We start from the raw sequence: 15,769 nt of genomic DNA on the forward strand, positions 1-15,769 counted from the left end.
TTGATACTGCCTATAATGACACATAACCCGGAGCCAGGACTGGAAAGGCCAACTTCAGGTGACTGACGTTGATTCTTATACTTACCTATTGGTCTTCCTTGTGGGTTATGACCATTACCATTATGCTAGAGAGAGTCCTTTACAACTTCTCTTACTCTGCTTTCTCCCTTAACATTGTAGACTAGGTGTCAACTATGGTTTTATGCCTTTTCTGTTTTTTAATGCTGTTTTGTTTTACCTTCATTTTCTTTTATGTATTTTACTACATTTAATTAATTTTACCTTTTTACCGGACGTTTGGCGCAGATAGGCTAGCTGCTTTGTGCCATAACACACTAAATCAACCAACCAACCAACTTTTCTCCTTTTGAGACCTTTTATGGGCTGTTTCAAAATGAGTTAAAAATAAATGAAATACAGCATGTGGTAAATTGGTTAATCCTCATTTTGAGAATAGGTCACAGGGCTTATGTCACATTTTCAGTTATATTTAAAGTGTAACTATCTTACTTTAATATCATTGTATATGAATAAACGTGACATCAAAACATGTTTAATAATTAAAATATTAATGTTACATAAGTTTTAAATTCTTAATTTTATAAGGAAATACTTTAAAAAATCCTCAAGCTCCCATAGTATGAAAATTGTGTAATTTACCCTCTAGTACTTGTCTCTTCTCTTATGTAATTTTTTTCTCCTAAAAGTAGAAACGCGTAAGGCGTGCGACTCGTAATCCGAGGGTCACGGGTTCGCGCCTGCGTCGCGCTAAACATGCTCGCCCTCCCAGCCGTGTGGGTGTATAATGTGACGGGCAATCCCACTTTTCGTTGGTAAAAGAGTAGCCCAAGAGTTGGCGGTGGGTGGTGATGACTAGCTGCCTTCCCTCTAGTCTTACACTGCTAAATTAGGGACGGCTAGCACAGATAGCCATCGAGTAGCTTTGTGCGAAATTCCAAAACAAACAAACAAACCTAAAAGTAGATGTGGTAGAAATTATTTGTTGTAACATAGTTATCGTTCAAGCAAAGCATATTTTTAAAGCCTTCAATAAAGTTAGTTTACAGTCATAAATAATAAAATCAGACTCACTTATAACACCTGCCTTTCACATTCATTCTTTCACAAATTAGCAGTAGTTTTTTCAGATTTCATAAACTATATTTATTTATATGCAATAAAAAGTTAAAGATGTAATCTAACAAATTATATATTATATTACATCGTTTTTTTCTCCAGAGAATTGTTTATTTTCTCTCCAGTTCAAACGTTATTTCTGTGTGAAACATTTTGATGAGCTTAGCTGAAGTTTTATCTCGTAGGTAAGAGTGTAAAAATATGAAAAAAAGTTATTTATATTACTGAATAACATATTTTTGGACTATTATCTTAAAATTTTCAAACTTTTTGAATGGTGTGAAATATGTTTTAAATCATATATTTATTTATATTTTTACTCACAATACCATTTGTATTGAGAATAGATAATAAGAAAACCTCTGTAATGTTACATCTTATTTTTTATGTTTCAATAGTGCTCAGTTGGTGTAAACTTTGTGAAAATTCATGCCCAATGGGAAGTTTTAACCCGATATGCTGAAATAATAAAGATGAAAATGCCAATGAAGGAGGTAAGATAATTTAGTGATAGCTCGTATATAGTTTACAAGGAGTATTTGTTCATTGTTTTGTAAAGATATGTCAGCTTATTATGACAGACTGACGAAAATGTGATGGAAGTTTTACCAGTATTTAGAATTATGTTAAAACTTATATAAATTATAACCAAATATTTATGTAATTATTCTTTTTCAACTTTGTATATTCTACTTCAAATTGTCTTACTGCTTCAACTATATGCAAGTTTGAACGTAAAAATATTAAAAAATTAATTAATTTACATAAGTTAAGTATATTTATGATGTGATTAATAAACTATCTTCATTAATGGCTTGTTATCGTTTGTACCTCCCAAACAAAATACAACATCACTGATATTATTAATCAAAGCTGAAGTTATTATACTATTACTGTATTTCGTTGTAATACATTTATTTCTTTGTATATTCATGGATTTCCCTTTTGTCTGGTGGAATGTGTTAAGTATGTTTGCTTTGCATGACCATAAAACACAGTATGATGTTCTTTCTTAAATGATGTTCAACAGCTGTGTTACACTACATGTTATTAATCCACCACTTGAAGTAATTCTTTAATTTGATCATATGGTTGCACTAAAAGGCTGATAAGGGTGTTAAGAAGAGAACAACTTTCGATTTTCTCATTTTTGGGATTAAGTAAAGTAAAATGCAAATAAATTCTGAGCATTTACAGTCATTTCTGAAGATGTAATTTTAAAGTAACATATCAAGGGAGTTGAAATCACTTATGTCTTAAATGTTTCATTTTGTAGAAAAGAAATATTACATATTTGGATAGGTTTTTTTTTTGTCTACCATCACATCCATTCTAGTTGATAAATCCTTGTGTTGAAAAAATGTTTGTGTTGGCACAGAAATGTTACACACAAAAGATGGATTTAAAATCCAGTTTTTACATACTTTTAATTTGGAATCTATAATAAACTAATTAAGAAAAATTTATAGTTTAGTGTGACATGAAAAATTTCTTCATGAAATTCCACATAGTGGTTATATTCCCAGTCTTTGCTGCTTCTGAGATATCTTAATGTTAAATGTATGTGTAATGAAAAGGTCAATGGAACAGTACTAACTTATGAAATTGTAAAGGGTATATCATAGCAATTATAGTTTGCTAATTTTTTTCATATACATAACAGGATCAATTACTTTTTATGAAATTTTAACGAGTTTTATTTGTTCCACAATATTTTACATACAATTGTCTACTATAAAGCTTTACTGATTATATAACAACTATAGCAGTGACAGTTTGAAATAATTTTCAAAATGTTTGGCAAAATTTGTGCATTTTTTGTTTGGATTAAAATGATAATTATAACATTCTTTTATTATTTTGAAAATGATCATGTTGTTATCGTATTTCTTTGATATTTTGTATACATCAATACTGAAATATTACACATCAGATAGGACACAAAATACTCAGAAACGTGAATTCTGATGAATCATAAGTTAGGAAAAGTGTTCTTTCTTGCTCTCCTTTCATTTTAGAGATTAATGTAAATTTTGGAAGCAAAATTTAAAGGTCAGTGCCTGTAAATGTCTTCCTTAGAACAAAAATGTATAAAAATAAATATATTTATATTAATATATTTGAGGAGTGTTTCAAATAATTGAAATATTGTCAGTTCTTTCTTTACTGTTATGATAACACTTTATACAATCATTATAATGCTGAATCAATTACTACTTGCCACCTAAGTTATGTAAAACACTATAAACCTGTGGCTTAAGATATGGATAGATTTGAGATTTAAACTCTTAATGTAGCATTGGTGCTAAGTTTCTTTGTATATAATTTATTTTTTGACAAGTAAGAAAGCTTTTATTAATAACAGATGAAGGTGTGGACATTGGGTTTTAAAAACTTAGTTTATGGTGATTATTTGTTCTGAATTAAAGGACATAATGGGTATGTTATTGAATGGAATTGCTTTAATTCCAGCATTGCTGCATCTTTTGCATGTAATTAGACATTGATTTCATGGTATTGCTGAATGCTTTTAAACTTTCCTGAACTTCATATCCTTGTTTATTATCTTTAGAGTAGAAGGGTACATTTTCCTAAGCCAAATTTTTAAGTTTGCTCTGCACTTGTTTGGGATGTGGTTTTGAAGCTTGTTACTGTTTTTGAATGTATTCTTGCAAATTCTTTCATGGCTCTTAACTGGTTTTAAATTATTTTGCTCTTCTAAATATTCTGTATAAACATCTTTTCTCACAGAGGACTCTGATGTATTTCTCGAGTGTATTCAGTAAATCTTTTCACAGCTGTATTTCACTGTCAAATTATTTAAACTGTGTTGTCGTTATAAACATTCCATATTAATATTCTTTTTTGTAATGGGTTTTGACAAACATTCTCGAGTCTGTTCTGTAAGTATCTTCATGACATTTAATATTGTCAAAGGACCATAGATTTGCCATAAACCAAATGTATAGAAGTTAATCATTTTATGTACAGTGCTGTAACTCAAATCTGTCACATCATACTAGAGCGTTAGCATGCAGATCTTTCTTTTAAAGTGTCATTAACCATCTGTATTAGTGATAATAACTCTCATTCTTTTCATTGTCTAAATTATAGCAGAAACCTATTTATATCATCTTTTATGAAGTGGAACCTGATACTTAACATTCACTTGAAAAGTAAATTACAAAGGAGATAACTCATTATATTTGCACTTAAGCATTAATTTTTTGTACTGCAATAACTTTCATTCATTCTGAAGCAACTAGTGCTAAATACCACTTATATTCTTTAAATATGTTTACAAATGTAGGTGTACTGTGGTGAATAAAGGAAAATTCAGTCATATAAATTACAGTCCCCTACTGCAAGGAGTTTAGTTTTCTACTTTGCCCTTTCTGGGGTTACTGATGAGGGAGCTGATTTCCAGTAAACTGCTCTAATTTGGTGAAAAGTGATGTATCAAATGATAAGCTTGGCTTCATGTTTTTTTCTTGCTGAAACATATGGTATATATATATGATAATGAGAAAAAAGAGTCAACATTATTCTAAAGACCACTGTCACTCCTTGTACCATCCCTAATTGCTATGTAGCATAATACATTCCACTGGTGGGAACTTATTCAATGTTACATCATCACTGTTTACAAGGAAGGGATGATAGGAGGATGTCAACAGTACAATGTGGAATTGTTGTGATACAATATTTTAATAGAAGGCTACATAAAAGTCAAGACCATAATGTAATTAATTTGAATATCTGATACAGGGCAGCTGTCCACATAAAAAAGATGAAAATCAACTCAGTAATAAATATTGCTAATTAAATATATGGTTTTACATTTTTTGCTTGTATTTTTTTTTCGTTTTTTTTTGTCCTCAGTTGAATATTGTTGTTAGTTAGTGATATTCTTGGCTGTAATTCTTCATGATAATAATTAGCTTAGGTGATTTATGATAGACTTAATTCCGTATAATAAGCTAGCAATGTAAATTAATTTTTATAATTAAAATGTAATTACAAAGCTAGTACTAATAAAAACAAATTTATAAAACAAACTCAGTAGTACTGGTACCACAGAAATCCAATCTTTGTGGATTCAAGATTCAATAAATTAGAAAAATAACTAAAATTTATGCAACAACTATTTCTTTATTACAGAACATAGTTTCAAATAAAAATACTCTGATGACAAGAACATTACTTCACTGTAGCTGCACATGTGTGTTTGATTATATCTTTATTGATGTAATGTGTAAGTACAGGAAGTAATGAATAAAGTCAAACTGTAAGAAGTGGCTGGAAAACTAACATCATTATTATTATTATGACTAAGAAAAAGATGTAATACTAATGGTAAATACATTTACTGTAACAAAATTACTGTTAATACTGTAATAATTCACCATGCAAAGAACATGCTTTAATTATATATAGTAAGATATTAAAGAGAAGTAAAGCTAATCGTGGCTGCAACATAACAGTGATTCATTATTACCTTAAAATTAATTTTAGATAAATTATATTGTTGATTGTTATGTATTGTAATTTATCTCAAATCAGTCTCCAATTTATTATGTAACATACATAATGTATTACAATTTCAAACAGCTGAAAATTTTAATTTAAATGTTAATTAAATGTTGACATGTATTAAGTTTGACATTTGTGAACAAGATTGATACACACAAAAGATATTTAGTGTCCTTGTAGATATACTAATGCCATAACTTAATTCACTGAAGTTAAACAGGTTGTGATGTTCAATATCTATAAACATTCCTGGTCAAATTCTATAGTTTTCTGATTAATAAGCATTAATCACAATTTTTGCTTCTGTGGCTTGTAGTACACTGATTGTAGTGATAAAAAAATTGTTCTTCCTTTTGGTGCATCAATTTATATGGTTTAAGGAGAGATTCTTGAATGTTAAACCATTTTTAAAGACGTGTAAGCATTTTTGTAAAACAAATATTGTTGATTCTTACTCTTAAGAACCTTCTACAAAGTTAGAAAACAGCTGGGACTTGCACAATACACATCCAACAGTATACACTACAAGCATCAAATTGAAACAAACATAGGCATCAGAACAAATGCAATACAGTAAATCTGTTGCATGATGTGTGAAAGATTTGAAACAAGTTTTATTATTCTGTAAAACTGTTATTCGTGTTATTGGTGGCAAAAAAGATTATTGGATTTCTAACAATGTTGAAAAAATATGGTGTTTGCCTTGTGATAGGGGAAACATCATTTGTGAAACAGTAGAGTGAGCATATGAGCTCTGAATCCTGTAATGTTGTTTAACCAAACTGTTATTTGTTAATACAGATTAATATGCTTTGATTTTTTTTTCTTTTCCCAAAGTGAATTCTGGTTAATATGTTTAATAGTGTTTAGAACTCTGATTATTACTTTCACAAACACAACTAATATGCAAAGATTTATTATAGTCTTTCTTACTTAGATTTATTGTGTAAAATATTGAAGTTTGAAGAAATATAAATCTGAAACTTGTGGAAATAATTCCTATAGCTATTTCCTGTATTTGTTGGGAAACATGTTGGACAAACTGTACATGTTAAGTAAAAATACATAGCTTGTGATAACTTTAATGGAAAATATTATCATAGAAAGATCTTACATTGAGTATTAATTCCTGTAGTTTGTAAAATATATTGAAATTATTTATGAATGATATTTTTTAAATTTTAATTAAAAGAGAATGGTGTAATTATTACTATTATCAAATGTTTTTATTTGGTTTGGGTTTTTGAATTTTGCACAAAGCTACACGAGGGCTATTTGTGTTAGCTGTCCCTAGTTTAGTAGTGTAAGACTAGAGGAGAGGCAGCTAGTCATCACCACCCACTGCCAACTCTTGGGCTACTCTTTTTATGAACTGTCACATTATAATGCCCCCACAACTGAAATAGTGAGCATGTTTAGTGTAATGGGGATTTGAACCCGCAACCCTTGAATTACGAGTCGAGTGCCTTAACAACCTGGCCATACCGGACCGAGTGGGAGTGTCAACATCATCATGGCTAGGAAGCAGTAGTGTAGACTGATTGAAGAATACTGTCAATGTTGTTTGTCTAGCATGCTCACTGTTTATCTCCATAAAGTTCTTTATACAAGATTAGGGCACTTTCAACATTGTGTTCAATTATTAAGGCTTAAATCACAATTTTAGTCATTCTTAGTCCAGATTTTCACAGTTTGATAAAATAGTAAAAATGAATTTGACAGCTTTTTCTGTTTAAAAAAAAAAAATTGTGGTTCTGGTTCTTAGTTGTCTTTCTGTTTATAAGCAGCCAATTTTTTGTCAGTGTTTTATTAGTTTTTCATTGGTCATTTGTTTATAGTATGATTTCAGTAAGTCATTGATCAGTTGCTCTTCAATTCCATTAAAATCCAAACTGATGTGCTAATAATGTGATTTTTTTTAACAAGAGATTGAAAATTGTGTACACATTCTAGCCAGTTTCTTTTACAAACTGCATTCATATTTGAGGTAGTAACCTCTTTACATTCCTGATGTTGAATGTTTTCCAGAAACCTCTGATCTAGGTGTTTCTGTTGCTGTCCACTGCCCCTGATCATTTATCTGAAGATTTGTCATAAGTAATAATATGTTTAAACCTGTTCTGTCTGGCATCTCTCAAATGTTGAAAGCTTGATGGGTCATATATCCTCTTTGTTCAATAATATCTTTTAAAACTGGTTGGTACATTGATGTTGCTTCCATGTCAGCACTTGCTGCCTTTAGGCTGTGTAAATTATGCTCTCTTTTTTTTAATCTGTCAAGTCAGCCTTTGCTATCCATTATCTTAGGGCAATACCGATTTAGTAACTTAACAGATGCAGGTGTGGAAGACTTAGCACTTTGGATAATTTTTTCTTTCCTAATAGTTACTGTAGTTGATTGTGAGAACTTAAATGCTTTGGAATTTATTGCAAGTCTCTGTCTTTCGTCAAACTTTTTGATGGTTTCCAGTTTTGTTGTTACTGAAATGGCTTTTCTCGCAGTTTTATGGCTTACTGCTGGCACTGGAATCACTTGCAGTATGCTCACTAATCATTTTGTATTTAAAGGCAGAGTACATTGGTTTACACCTTTCACAATTCAAACAAGACACTTGGGATGTATGAACTCTTAGCACACGGGCTGGTTGAACTGACATGTCATGATGTTTCAGCAAGTTACATTCAAAATATAATTAAACCACTTAACTACTATGATGTACGAACAAACTTGACAACAAACCATATATGATAATGCAGATTTTAATATTATATAAATTTGAAGTTCTTAATAGTATAAGAAAATATTTAAAAACAATTTTAAATTACCCTAGTGTGAGAATTTGAATATTTGTTCTTCAGTTATTTCCTCTTTTGAACTTTCCCCTTAAACTATGAAATGTTATGTAAAATGTCATTAATCTTCTAAATCTTTATCTTATATCCTTCAATCATATGGAACTACAGAGCAACCAATGAAAATGCAAGAACCTCTTGCCACACCCACCTTCAAATTGCTAATACATTTTTCTGAAGCTAAGTCTTATTAAATTTATAACCAACAGGAAGTCTATAATACAAATGATTGATTAAAGTATGATTCATCCTATATGATCTTACAGATAATTCATAAATTTAGCTAATTAGAGAGCCAGAGACAGCGAGATATTTTCTCAATGGCAAACTGGGTATATCTTGCTTCAAACATAAATTATTTTGATATATATTTCTTCCTTTCTCTCTCTCTCTTTTGAAGAATAGTTTCAGTTTTTCAACAGATTTTTTACTGGTTATAAATTATGCTGTGATAAATTTGTTATACATTTCACATGTATTTCTGAGGAGTTCAGCATTTCTAAAATCATACACCAGTTAAAAAAATTTAATTTTGTATTTCTTTTAGGTACCAGTATTTCAGTGTTCAAGGGGTGATGGTAAACAATTAAAAAGAGGTATAAGTGGTGTTTACCATACAGTTTCAAACCTCTTTGCCTCCAAAATATCAAAGAGGCAACAGTTTACAACTGAATACAGAAGAGCTAGGGAATACTTGTAAGTACACATGGATTTTATTTGCTGTAAATCTTTGTAATTTTTGGTTAGGTGATACTCTGTACATTTAGTGTTTTAATATTTTTTAATGTTTGATTAGTTTTGTATTTTGGCCAAAGCAACTTAAGGGCTAACTGCATTAGCCATCCCTAATTTAGCAATGACATACAAAAGAGAAGAAAGCTAGTTAGTACCAACTACTACCCACTCTTGAATTTGAACCCATAACCAACAGATAGTGAGTCAAACCATTACCATCATTTCTTTTCACTATGGGCTTGGTTGAATCAGTCAAGTTTGTGAACCCAAATTTATCTTTATAGTTTCACCACAATAATTTCTGATACATTTTGTGTATCTTCATAAAAATTTCATCAACTGTAAATAATCACTAAATCATTTGTTGAGAAAAACATAATTTATAATGAAGTCTCTTTCACTGCAAGAGTCTGTGAATATGTGGAATCAGAAAATTGACTACTGTGGGTGCAAAGTGATTTTCATGTAGATTAAAAACACTTAAATCATCTGAAATTTAAATTTAAACATCACAAATAAACTTGAAACATTTAAGTCAGTAAAACTATACTGTATTTTGTATTATTCTACCCAAACTCTGTATGAGGTTTGTCAATATGACCAATCTTGAAACCATTAAAATAAATCAAAATTATCTTTTTTTTTCTATAATGTCTTCAGATTGTAACATGAAACTACATTTGTTTATTCTAAATAGCTTTTTTGTAACAGTTTTATTGCCCTCTGAACTACGTTTAACTAATATGCCTACCAAATAGGTTGTAAATCACTTGGAAAACGTGTAGCTCACATTATCTTAATGAACTACATAATGTGCATGAACTACTCACAAATTTTTTTGAGTGTTCCTCAGGAAAAATTCACTGGAATCACAAAGTAATAACTGCCAGAGTTTTCATACTATAAGTTCTAATATGTTTTGTGCATATTCACAAATTTTTGCAAGCTCTCAGTAAACATCTCAAATCCTTTGTACACAAAATATAATATTTTTTTTAAATATTACTACACATACTGAAGATTTGTTTATGAATGGATGTGAAAAACAAAATATTGTTCTTTCTGTGAAAAGCTTCAGGTGTCATTTGTATAATGTCTAGAATCTCCAAGGGAAATGTCAAATATATTATTTTCAGTAAAACTTTATAGTTTGATTTTCTTTACTTCTAACTCTGTGAATTCAGCCAATTTGACAAACCTTGTAAGCCATTCAACAAAAATACAAATCTGACTTATCATTTTTTTTTCTTTCTGTCTAAAATGACTGCAGATTGTAACAGAAAATAACAATCATTTAACTTAAATAGCTTTTAAAGTTTGTAACAGTCTACATTCATGTATACGTAATTACACTGCTGGCCAAAATCTTAGGCCAATGAATATAAAGAAAAAATATGCATTTTGCATTGTTAGACTCAACCACTTGTTTGTGTAGAGCTTTGAAAGATGAAAATAAGAAAATGGAAAATAAAAATAAAAAACTTTTTAGCATTCAATAGGGGAAATGTGAACACTATGGAATTAGCCTAAATACTAGCTGGTCAAAAGTTTGAGACAATACCAAAAAGAAGTCCTAAACAGGGTAGGAAATGCCCAACAAGAGGTCTCAGTAGTGAGTTGCACGGCCGTCATTGCAAGTAATTTCTTACATTCACTTTTGCATGGTTGATATAAGCGTTTGCAGAAGGCTGGCTGGAATGTTATTCCAAGTGGTGAAAACAGCTTCACAATGATCACGCACTGTTTGGAAATGGTGTCTATTTTATAGACTTCCCTTTCCATCTACCCCCAAACATTTTCAATGGGGTTCAGTTTGGGCAAATTTGCTGGATGGTCGAAAAGAATCATATTATTTGCCATTGAAAAGTCCTTTGTTCTGCTGGCATTGTGGATTGCAGCATTGCTCTGCTGAAAGATCCAGTCATTTCCACACAAGCATGGGCCTTCAGTCAATAAGGATGCTTTCTCCAACATGCCAATGTAGCCAGCTGCTGTTTGATACCCCTGTATAACCTGAAGCTCCATTGTTCCATGGAAGGATAAAGCACCCCAGATCATGATGGAACCTCCTCCACTGTGTCGAGTAGAAAGTGTCTCTGGTGTAATATCCTTATTGTACCAGTAATGTTGGAAGCCATCTGGACCATCCAGGTTAAATTGTTTCTCATCAGAGAACAAAACCATTGTCTGCTTTTCTACATCCCATGTTTGGTGCTTCTCAGCAAAGTTTAACCAAACTGTTTTGTGGTATGGAAGGAGGCATGGCTTTTTGAGGCATTTATGGTTTTTAAAGCCTTTCTCTCGTAGATGCCGTCTTATTGTTCTTGAGCTGCATTCTGCATCTGTAAAGGCCTTATCTGGTTTGACAGTTGGCTGGTGTGTTGCTGGACAACCTTTTGAATCCTCCTGCTCAACACCAGTGAAAGTTTCTTGGGCCGACCACTTGAAATTCTTGTTCTGTATCCTCCAGGATTTTTAAGAATTTACAACAGCAGTTTTACTCTGCTCAATCTCACAAGCAATGGCACGTTGAGAGAGATCTTGCTTTTGCAGCTCAACAATTCTGCCACATTCAAACTCTGTCAGCTTTTTAGCCTTTGTCATGTTTTTACCCAATGTAACACAGGAGATGTCAGTGGGAGGTGTTGAGAACATTAATGCTTGAACACATTTGTGACGTGTTTACCAATTAACGCTTCGTTTCAGTATGGTCTTAAACTTTCGACCAGCTGGTATTTAGGCTAATTTCATAGTATTCACATTTTCCCTATTAAATGCTAAAAATGTTTTTTATTTTTATTTTCCATTTTCTTATTTTCATATTTTGAAGCTCTACTCAAATAAGTGGTTTAGTCTAACAATGCAAAAGGCATATTTTTTCTTTATGTTCACTGGCCTTAAAATTTTGGCCAGCAGTGTATATAGTTTTGTTGCCCTTGATCTATGTCAACAAAAATACACCCACCACACAAGTTATAAATAACTCAGGGAAGATATAGCTCATGTTGTCATTATGAATGATGTGATACGTGAGATGTTCATGAATGTACATTGTGGTTTAATGTTTTGCTTTATGATAAGTTTTTGTTTTTCATAAGTGAACTCATGAGTCAGTCAGTAATGGTACTTTTGATATAACTTGCCCCTTATGATTTAAAAAAAATACAGAGTAATAAATCACAATTTACTTCAAGAAACTAATAACTTGGATGGTAGTTATAATGTTGTGTAAAACTGTCATCTGTAATGTTAGTTAGAAAGGAATTTAGATGTAACAAAGGATTTGTCTTTATTATTAAGCCTGTATGGTTCATCAGCTTCTATATTAAAGATTTTAGATTGACAAGTAAGATCTATATAATAGTGCATGTAATGTTACATCAGAATAAGATTAGTAACATAAATCATAACATCTTTTACTGGCCCAGTACAGGTTTCCAGTAAGAAAAGAGTATTGTCATATCACTACATCTGTATCTCTTAATAAATGTAGTGCATCATTATTTAATGTGTTATACATCTTAAGGAACTCTAATAGTTAATTACTTTGTAAATGTGACTTGTTGCTCTAACAGATGAAAGAGGTTTGTAATTTTAAAAATATTTTGTTCATGTATGTTCATATTTGTGTAAAAGTTATTTTTACTGGTTTAGTTAAAGATTTGATGTTCCAGTGAGGAAAGAAGATTTCTTTAACCCAGCCCAACGTGCTCAAATTGTGAATTTTATTTTGAAGTGGAAAAAATTCAGTAATAATACAGGAGAATCTTATGCATTTGGCAAGTGAAAAAAATATATTATTTCTGACAATATATTTTAACATAACATGTATTTAATTTACTGTGCATCAGAATTACTGAAAAATTTCATGAGCTAAATTTATACTTTTTGAAAATAAATTTCTTTATTATGAACTGAGTCATTAGATAATCTGGAAGAGAAAACTGAATTTTTTCTATTACTTTTATAAAATATGAAATTCTTTTATGTTTCATGCTTATATGTTTTTTCTTGCAGTTTAAAATGATAACATTTAGTGATGAGTTTATAATAATTAAAATGCATGTAGGTAGCTTTTTCTGAGAGGTGCTAAAAGTATAAAAAAAGTTTCCAAACAAAGTAAACTTTTTTAATTGACTTTTGTAATAATTTCTGTGAGTCTTCCAACTATTCTAAAAGGTAGTTCATTATGTTTACTTGTAATAAAGTTTTACACAAAGTACCATCATATATAAGTGGTGATACAAATTTCAGTTTTGAGTACAGAGTAGCTTTCATAAATTATGTTTACTCTTTTGCTGTGACCTCTGGTGTGGGTGATTCAAAGTGCTCGTGCCAAAATTGCCTACCATGTTGTGCACAAAAATGAATTAAACACTTTTATGAAGAGTCTATGTTAATAAATTTAGTTTTTAGTTCACTTTTATGTTTTGGCCAATCAGTTTTAACTTCTAAATTTGTACAAGTAACATGACAAAGGTTGTAAGATGTAACTTTTCTATATCATGTTAGGATTTACTAACACGAACAGTAAGCTACTAAAATTTACATTAAGATAGAAACATGAGCTAAACATAATCACAAGTAAGAATCTGAAACTTGCAGAGCTTACCTTTTGATTTACTGATATGTCCTTAAATTATTTAGTCCAGCATGGTCAGATGGACAGGGCACTTGAACCACAGTCTGAGGATTGTAGATTTAAATTCCTGTCACACCAAATATGCTTGCCTTTCAACTGTGGGGACATTATAGTGTAACAGTCAATCCCACTATTCATCGGTAAAAGAGTAGCTCAAGAGTTAGTAGTGGGCAGTGATGACTAGCTGCCTTCCCTCTAGTCTAAATTAGGGACATCTAGCACAGATAGCCCTCAAATATTTAGTAGAAATAATTGTAAGAAATCTGTTAATTAAAAGTTACAGTGTGTATTTTTAGGGCTAACATTTAAATATCTGTGTCTTAAAATACTCTTTGGGTTATAATGATTCATACTTATCATCATTATATTTTGTTTTGACCTTGCACTGACCAGCTGCTGATTTATTTTCTCATGTATATATAAAATCCCAAGATGGAATGTCCACCTGAACTTTTCTGTCATATTAAACTTTACAATATAAATTTAGAGACTTGTATTTTTAATGTAGTTTGACATAAGACTGTTTGTGTGTACTAGAAATTGTGTTATTTATCACATGATGTGAATAGTTAATGAATCTAATTTTATATAGCAAACTGACAAGAATTGTTTAATATTCATAAGTTAATACACAGAAAACAAGAAGCTATAATTATTAAAATGTACTGATTGATCAATTGGCTACCTTTGCTTATTAACACTCTCATAAGGTTCAACTGGATTAAGTTTTAGCCCTAAAATTTAATAGTGCTGAATAATATTTATAAATATAAAAATTAATAGTGATAAATAATATTAACACTGTGTGTATGGGGTCAGTCCAACAGGGAAACACCTGCTCATGTGGAGCTGTAAGTACTAATTTTTACTATAATTCTAAATTTATAACACATTCATTCATGAAATTTGTCAATCTTTCAGTAGCCATTACTGTATTGTACACAAGTAATCAACATTTCTATTAAAATATTTCTCATAAAGATCTGTCTGTGAATTTCCAAAGCCTTAAATGAATCAGTCTGAGTGAAAGTTTCTATGCTAAAAAAGTAAAAAAATACTTCTTTTCAAAGCTATTTTTAAGAAAAACTTTATATTTTATCTACTATTTTTCAACCCTAATACAAATAGTAATAAAATTACCAATGTGCAGTGAAGTGAGAAACTGAAAAATATGAAATGTAATGAACAAATATGTTTTTTCCTACTTGAATTCCAGGTTTTCTATTTTTTTCAAAGTTTCAACTTGGCATTTTCCCATACTCTTCTTTTAATTTTATGGTTTTATTGCCTGTACATAGAACCACTGTCTTCTGTCTAAAGCTTAGGAAGTTGTAATATTGACACATTAACTGATGTATAAAGAAATAGCAGTACATCAGTGGAAAACTAAAGACGTTATGAGAACAGTATAATTATGGTGTTAGAAAAACATGGAAGTTCAAGAAGTCTTAATAGAAATGAATAAAATCTTTGTGACCCTGGTTATTCCTGATACAATCACACAGAAATGGAAACAAGTGCACAGTTAATTCAAATAATTTCAGCTATGGTCTACTCTGTATTTTATGTAGAAAGTAAGCAACTTTCCCTAATGTTTAAGTCAGTCCTATATAGTTAGCATTGTAACAGGCAAAAACATAACATTATGTGTTGTGATATAATACATATAGAGTCTTTTGATAATAAACAGTTTGGAAAGAAGTCTACTCTTAGACTGTAACCCACTATAAGTATTGAAGGTGTGTGTGCTTTTGTATTTGGATAATATACTGTACAGGTCATTCAAGATGCTATAAAAACATGTAGGTTCAAGATGTCTTGATAGAAATGAATAAAAACCCCATAATTTGAGCACTTTTGAAAGGTGGA

The 15,769-nt window shown here is 30.6% G+C and overlaps 1 protein-coding gene across 8 annotated transcripts in view; it reads left to right on the top strand.

The window, feature by feature from the left end:
* The first annotated feature begins 1,200 nt into the window (after nt 1–1,200).
* The window catches only part of LOC143226241 (anoctamin-2-like), a 33,237-nt gene continuing 18,668 nt past the window's right edge, over nt 1,201–15,769 (top strand). For 5 of the 8 annotated variants that reach the window (XR_013014427.1, XM_076457003.1, XM_076457006.1 and 2 more), the window contains exons 1-4: nt 1,201–1,322; nt 1,536–1,631; nt 9,071–9,219; nt 12,913–13,037. Coding sequence is in view for 1 of the 8 variants with exons in the window: in XM_076457007.1 (XP_076313122.1) it covers nt 1,611–1,631; nt 9,071–9,219 (170 nt within the window). In the remaining 7 variants the exon portion in view is untranslated. Of the gene's footprint in view, nt 1,323–1,535; nt 1,632–9,070; nt 9,220–12,912; nt 13,038–14,723; nt 14,752–15,769 lie in introns of those variants that run through there. The other 3 variants (XM_076457002.1, XM_076457007.1, XM_076457005.1) reach the window with 2 other exon arrangements.

The sequence above is a fragment of the Tachypleus tridentatus genome, chromosome 9, assembly GCF_004210375.1.
Source record: "Tachypleus tridentatus isolate NWPU-2018 chromosome 9, ASM421037v1, whole genome shotgun sequence".
Taxonomy (NCBI): Eukaryota; Metazoa; Arthropoda; class Merostomata; order Xiphosura; family Limulidae; genus Tachypleus; species Tachypleus tridentatus.